Source organism: Gavialis gangeticus, unplaced genomic scaffold, assembly GCF_001723915.1.
Source record: "Gavialis gangeticus isolate Ggan-Ray unplaced genomic scaffold, GavGan_comp1, whole genome shotgun sequence".
Classification (NCBI taxonomy): Eukaryota; Metazoa; Chordata; order Crocodylia; family Gavialidae; genus Gavialis; species Gavialis gangeticus.
Window position 1 is genome coordinate 7,801,403 of NW_017729011.1, and position 7,718 is coordinate 7,809,120.

Here is a 7,718-nt window from a genome sequence, read left to right on the forward strand (position 1 = left end):
CTCTGCAGTCGTGGAGCAGGGGCTGGGCGCTCCCTGCTGCTGTGGCAGGAGAACATTGTTCCCGCCCGGGCTTTGGTGCCAGATACCTCCCTGGCAGCAGGCAGCCCCTGGGGGCAGGGAGCAATCTCCCACCCCTGGCTCAGCCATCTACACGTGCCGTATTGCACACTAATTACTTGTGAGTAAATTTGCTACTTGTATTTACAGGTGGCAAATTTACTCATGATTAGAGCAAATTACTATGCAATAAGTGTCTGCATGTGTAGATGGTGATGCTTACTGCGCCAGTGGCGTACCGCCGGTGGTGGGGGCGCCAGCTGGGCCCTTTAGGGGGTACTCGGTCCCCAGGCGGCACTTCCGGTGAAACTGGAAGTGCAAATTCCCTGCCCTTGCTCTGCTGCAATCGGCTGTGGACAAATGCAGGCATTGGCCCCCAGGTGCCAGAGACCCACGAGATGTCACTGTACTGCACAGTGATTTGCTCTAATCTTGTGTAAAGTGTCTCATATAGACGCGCCCAGCAAGTCAGGAGCTCGCTTCCGGAGTTCTGTCTCTACTTCAGAGAAACGTGGGTTTTGTGAAAAATTATCAAATGAAGTAATAGCTTGCTCATTTGAATGTTCAGGTCTATTCCACACAGCAGAAGGCTCAGGAGTATGTTGCCAGTTCGCTTAAGTATACAGCCCAAGCTGATTCATGATCCCAATACAAAACTGGGCAGATAAATGTAGCAGATTACAGAAGTATCTAGTAGTTTAGGATGGGGTTTCAGCCCTTATCTTGCCAGATCTTGTATAATAAATATAAGATTTCTTTGTTTATCTATGCTGGGCATATTAAAGCAGCTAAGGAATAATTTAATTGTTTTGTGTGTTATACTATAGTAAATAGCAGTGCTAATAATTAACCAATAGGTTTATCATACTTCAGCATGTTCGGAAGTGATTGTTCTATATCCCACCAATATTATTTATATGTTTAATTGTTAAAAAAATACTTGACTACAGAGTGTGCTTTTGTGGCCTGTTTGATGCCTATTTCCTTCAATTTTACAATGTAGTGAACAGCGTTGAATTTGAAAGTAAAACTGAAGAGAAAAAAGATGTGGATGGTGATGACTTGACAAAAAATGGGCCGAAGCCAATCCTGCCTTACAGCTCCATGTTTATCTTGAGTCCTACAAACCCGTAAGTCTTCTAGCTGTAAAGCACCTCTTCCTATGTGTATGTGACCTATGAAGATGTATATGCAGAGAAAAATGGTGTACTTTAAATTCATTTAGATATTCTCCATTTAAATACATTGGAAAATTAAATACAAAGCTTACCTGGGTTGAAGAGGAGATGCTATGTTTGACCTGGACTTTGCTAGAAGAATAGGTTACCAATAAAAAAAAATCTATAAAGAACCAAACTAGTAGCTCCATATCTGCAAAATTTGAACTTCTAGGAAAAAATTGTCAGGATTTCTTCATTTGCTTAAGCTGAGTAGAATACACAGGACCTGTTGGGATCATAACACTTTCTGCTCATGCTGTCTTGGTCTCCTGAGGAGCTTTGTACTCAGACTGCAAATACAGAAACATGTCATTCCAAAATACTGCAGGATTAGACAAGGCATAAAGGGCTTTCAGTCATTTCAAGACGTAAATCAGGGTGATAGAGAGTGTTTGGAATCTTTGCCATCCCAGAGTTTTGCTTGCACTAGTTGTCACTTAAATCCTAGCGCTCTGAATTTGAATCTTAGCTCATCTGTGGTCTGTATTCATACAGTCCAAACTGATCTGACTACATGCATATATGCAGATTGGATATACTGTGGAAAACGCAAGTTATACATGCATATGGAAGGGTAGATAGTCCCAGATCACCAGTGGTCTCAGTAGCCCTTTAGAAAATGAGATGGGTGCTCAGTTCAGTACCGTCTGGAAATATGGGCTCCTCCACATTGGTAACAGGAGATTTGTATTCCATCTGCATCTTTGTGGTCTGTGCCATCCACTGTTCCAGCAACAGATTTCATGAAGATTTAAGGTATCCGATTAAAAAGCCCACAGATATTCCTGAGATTTCTGTGAGAATGCAGTGATCATATTGTGCTAGCCCTAATAGTAGTTTCAAATACAACAACATATGCTTTGATGAAATGGATCAAGTGCATGGGATATGAGGGAAGGGCTTATCTGATATGATGCACAAACAGAATAGCACAAAAGAAAGATGAACAGTTTGAATAATGGAAGCATTTGAATTATGAGTCTCAGATCCTGGCTGACTTGATAGTAAACATAACAGTGCATCTAATTTTGGCAGCCCGTTCTGCTTTGTATCACTCCTGGGTTGACTGCCTAGAACAAGGATGCTCAATATCTGGCCTGCAGGCCAGATCCAGTCCCCAGCACTGGGTCTTCCAGCCTGTGGGGCTCCCAATGAGTATGTGCAGAGCCCCGTGGTTCTGTGGCTCTGCATGCTGGATCCTGGAATGGCAGAGGTGGCACAGGGCTCTGGGGTCCTAATCATGGTACATGGGGGTGGGTGGAGGCAGTGTGAAGCCCCAGAGCCTGATCCTGGCATATGGGGGCTGGGCAGGGCTTGCTCCCAGCACACAGTCTGGTTTGGCCCATAGACCAGTGCCAGTCCTGCAGGGCCAAAATGTTGAGAACCACTGACCTTGAATGATTGCACAGCTACAAAACCACAGGTAAAGCTACTAAGCTGCAAAGTGGCAATAATATAAAGTCCTGAGCTAAGAACAGACTGTTTCTCACTTGTACAGACCAGTTAGGGGCATAAGTGCCCAATCTTTTTTCTAACCCACCTTTTCTTCAGTCATTTCCTCTCACAGTATTCCAGTATCCTTTATGCTCTTTCAATCCCTCCTCTCCAAAAAGGAAAAACAGCAAAAGATGTAATGCATAGTTCATTGTATCATATATGGGCAAAGTAGGCATTAACATGCAAGACCATGCTGTCTTCAACTCTTTGAAGGTGCAGAAGATGAGGGGAGCTTACAAGAAGTCTCTCCAACTTCTGTTCCCATCCAAGGGCCAGGCACAATACCTGTAGTAAGCACTAGGGGTGTGCAAAATGGGCCCTATTCGATTCGGATTTGGCCCGAATCAGGGACAGTGATTCAAATCACTGTCCCTGGTTTGATTCAGCCAAATCAGAATCTGACAATTCAATGCTGATTCGGTGAATCAGCGATTTGGACACAGACACAACTTTTAAAGTTTTTTCTGCATACCTTGAGGGTAGCAGCGTGGCTGGGATCACTGCGGTGCTGGGGCGGATGGAGTGTCCCACAGCAGCGTGCGCATGCTTGGCAGTGAACCCAGAAGTGGACTGAAAGTTTTTCCGGTCCACTTCTGGGTCTGCCAGGGAACGTGCCAGGGCCACCCCCGCACCCCACCAACCTGGTGATCGGCTGCAGGGGGACTGCAGGTGCCCCCCTGATCCAGGAGGCATCAGTTGCCGGGGTGGAGCGGGGGGGGAGGTTCTGTGAGTTCCTCGGTGAATCAGGAAGTGGATAGGAAGTGCTTGTGGTCCACTTCTGGGTCTGCTGCGTAGCACACCGGGGACCCGCTCTGTGCTTCTGTGGGACTCTGCATCTGCTCCTGCTACCTAAAGGTATGTAGAAAAGACATTTAAAGCTGTGTCTACCTCTGAATCACCAAAGCTGTCCAAATCTTTTCAAATCAATTTGGAGGGTTCTGATTTGATTCAGAGAGGTTAAAGGGTCCTCTGATTCAATTCAGATTCTGAGATTGGTGGGAAGTACCAGCCTTGGCAGTCCCTCAATTTGAGGATGAGCTCTACCATGGCTTATTCATGGGTCTTGAGGTAACTTAAGAGTCCAATCCTTGAGCCACAAATCTGGCCGCAGAAATTGCAAGTCTATCCACAGGGAAAAGTCGGCTGCAGGCTGGGATTTTTGTCCTTTTCCTTCCTCTTTTCTGCTTTGAGGGCAAAACTCTTTACCTCCAAATGGGCTGCTGCTTGGCTGAAGTTGCAGCACCATTGAAGTTGGATAGGAAGTGGGACCAAGGATATAGAGAAAGAGCAGGAGGGAAACATGTGCCTCAGAAGGCTTGGGTGTTTGTTCAAGTCTTTGGCTCTTTTTCTTAGAGTAGCCCTTTCCTCTTTCAAAGGGTAGGATGTTTTTCCTAATATCTTTTTCTAAACCATTCTCTTTCTAAACTCTGGAGGAAAATTTGCCTGAGTACTGCCAAGAGTGCAAAACATTTTTGAACAAATATAATATAAATACAGGCTTTCTCAGCAACCAGCCTTGAAAAAATAAATGTGGATTTTAAACGCTTTAATAAGGACCACTGGTAATTTGCAAACACTACTGCATCTCATTGATTGCTATGAATGATTATGAACCAAAAATAGCAACTTGTTACATCTTTTAGTCCAAGTTCAGTGTGAGAATTACAATTACAAATATTATTGGTAATGTTACCTCTCACTTCTTTAGACTCATACAACGCTAGGATATGTAACAAGAGTTTGGGAACACTGCAAAACATTTCCATTATCTTTAGTTAATAACAAATTCCCTTTTGCTATTTCTCTTCCTTGTTTACATTCATTATTCCCTAAGAATCTGTTAGACAGGAATTACTTAAATATTTGCAAAAAGTGAATTTTAAGGTAAACTGCTCAAATATTGCAACTGCATTATACATTCACATAATTTAGGGCCGTTCATTGCTTACATACTGCATCCAATCAGGGAAGGGGAGAGAAAGAACAATTATAGAACTAGCACAGTGTATTTGTATATTTACATGTTTGAGAACTGTATGCAGGCCAGGAAGTATTTGTTGTAACAGTTTGCTAGTAGTTCTAAATAAAATAGAAATTCAAGAATTTTACACTTTTCTTGTAAACACTTCAGGAAGGAAAAGTCCAGGTTAAATTTACCAAATAAATTACTTGTTACAAATGATTTGTTTGGTTCTCAAAAATTGCAGTAAACTATACTGTAGAGATGCCTAGAGAGAGATTTTAAAGATAATAAATTTCAGTAATGATTTTTTTAGACTAAGGATTTCCATCTATATAGCAAATGATGCGGCCTCCATGTTTCATAATTTCAGTGAAATTTTTGCATAAGAAAGTACTATTTTATGACCCTGGGAGGTGCAGAGAAGTGTGGTGACTTGCCCAACATCTGACAGTAATTCAGTGGCAGAACAGGAGTCTCAGCTCTCAGTTTCCTGCTCTAACCATAACACCCTTCCTATTTGTATCTCTCCTAGGCAAGTCCTCCCACAGCTACTATGTTATCTGCACTGGCAGACTGTAGCAATGGTAGCTCTTTCACATGATTTTTTTTCCCTCCCAGAATCCGACGCCTGTTTCATTACATTGTGAACTTGCGCTACTTTGAGATGGTCATCCTCATAGTCATAGCACTAAGCAGCATTGCTCTGGCAGCTGAAGACCCTGTCCAAGCTGAGTCACCAAGGAATGATGTGAGTAGCGATCAAACAGAAGCACAGCACTGTTGTTCATTCCTCCGATCGGTCGTGTAGACAGCAGCACAATTCTGGTTCAGAGGATAGTAATTCCCTCACATGTTTAATTGACATCATCTTGTCCTATGGAGTGGGTGATTCTGGGTTTGGAGGTGCATTGCTAGTAGCCAAATTCTTTGCAGAGAAATGAATCTGAAAAGGGGCTCATAGATACAACTCATTTTTAAATGTCTTATAGTCCAGCATCCTGTTTCTGCAATTTTTAGGACTAAAGGTTTCAGAAGAGGTCTCAGGCAGTTGTAAAATATATTACCCCCAGGGAAAGCTTCTTCATAATCCTTACTAGTTGGAGGCTAGTTTATACCCTTTCACAGGAGGGGGATTTCCCATCCATTCTTTACACTACTGAGATGTTAGCACTGCAGGCATGAACTGCTGGAGCAGGGCACACTCATTTTGGGGCGTAGGGAGACGAGCGAAGTGGGTTCCAAATATTTTGATGAAAAATGTATCCATTGTACCATTCTAACCCTGCTGGGGACACATGCATACAGAGGCAAACACATGCAGAGAATATTCTGGCAAAAGTTTAAAACAAATTAACCTCAATTTACCATATTTCCTCAAATATAAGATGAGGTTTTTTCCCCCCAGTCAGCATGGGGGGAAGCTCCTTGTTTTACCTTTGCATACAGGAAAACCCCTGTAAATACATTGCCTATCATTAAACTGCTGCCAGAAGCTGCATGGGCTCAGTCAAGGAAACCAGCTATGAAGCTGATTAAGTGCAGCCTACACTGAGCATGACTATAAAACACATGGTCCACAAAGGGCAAACATACTGATGAGAACACTTTTTGTTTGTTTGTTTTTTACAAATTTTATTAAAAATACACGTTTCATCCTACACTTACCAAACTTCACATATTAAGCGTTTTACCAAAATGTTCTATTGCAAAAACAGCTACATAGCCAAATTAAATCCTTAAAGAACATACATCAACTTTCCACAAAATGACCCCTTACACGCCTCTTTTTTTCATACAGAAACCCATGAAAAACGGTTACCTCAGTAACCAAATGAAACTGTACGCCCTTCCCATCTGTCCTCTCTTGGTTTGTTGAAACAAGTGTGTCCAGTCCTTTTTTTCTCCACTTTTTCTCGGCTGCTGCTTCTCCTCCAATCTCTTCCTTGTCTTGATTGATGTAGAAATTCAGCGCCCCCACTGCAGGCACTCTCTTTCTGTGAAAGCCAAGCCCTTAAAAACAGCAGAGGTTTCTTGCTTGCCATAAATTAGTTTTAAAACATGTTAATGAAGTGCTTAATAACATTTCCTGGGGTCCCTTTGGTATGAGTCGATATAGTGCCATTTCCCACGCTAACAACAGGTTAACTAGCACCCTCATGTCATTCTCTCTTATTTGAAGGTCCAACTTTTCCAAGTCCCTCCAATTCCCCACTTGCATTGTGGTGCTTTTCAATCTATTTAGTTTAGCCCCTGTTGTTTCTCCATACTCTGATGTATGCTTTAGCAACCTTTCCATCAAAAGTCTGTCTCCAGCTACTACATTTATATCATCGGTGTATAATATGCATTTTATCTCTCCCCTTTCGGGTATTTTTACTCCACATATGACCTTGTCTTTTCTTTTTCTTTGTGCTAATGGTTCCAGGCCATACACAAATAGTAGTGGCAACAGGAGGGCACCCTTGCCTCACTCCTGTATGAATTCCAAAGGCTCCGCTTTGATGCCAGTAATTTGGACTTGACTCTTCACTTTTCTATACAATAACCTTATCCAATGTATAAATTTCTCTGGAAGCTCCATTTTTCCTAGCACCTTGAATATTTAATCATGATGCACTCCATCATATGCTTTTTATAAACCTAGGTTTGTTATAATTGCGTTTATTTTCCTCTCTTGGATGTGCTTGTACTAAAATTTTCTCTCTTGTCTTCCTTTTAAATCACCTTTCTATCTCTTGTCTTGTTTATTCTAGTTTTTCTCACACCTGTCTTCCTTCTCTGGCTTCCTTTAGCAGTTCCTGCATCTTTCTTTGTAGCTCTCTCAGCTCCGGTTTTTTTCTATATGGTTCTTCAGCCTTCCTTCCTGAAGATTTCTCCTGTCCTCTTCTTCACCATCATCCACCATTCTCTTGTACTCTTAAAATATTTCTTTAGTGTTCTCCATCCCTCATGCTGTCTTGTTTGTCCTTGACATCTCGTTA

The 7,718-nt window shown here is 42.2% G+C and overlaps 1 protein-coding gene across 4 annotated transcripts in view; it reads left to right on the forward strand.

The window, feature by feature from the left end:
- Positions 1-7,718, forward strand: part of CACNA1B (calcium voltage-gated channel subunit alpha1 B) — a 644,201-nt gene that overhangs the window by 510,704 nt on the left and 125,779 nt on the right. For all 4 annotated transcript variants that reach the window (XM_019510484.1, XM_019510481.1, XM_019510482.1 and 1 more), the window contains 2 exons: positions 1,061-1,187; positions 5,356-5,485. In XM_019510484.1, the coding sequence (XP_019366029.1) occupies positions 1,061-1,187; positions 5,356-5,485 (257 nt within the window). The remainder of the gene's footprint in view (positions 1-1,060; positions 1,188-5,355; positions 5,486-7,718) is intronic.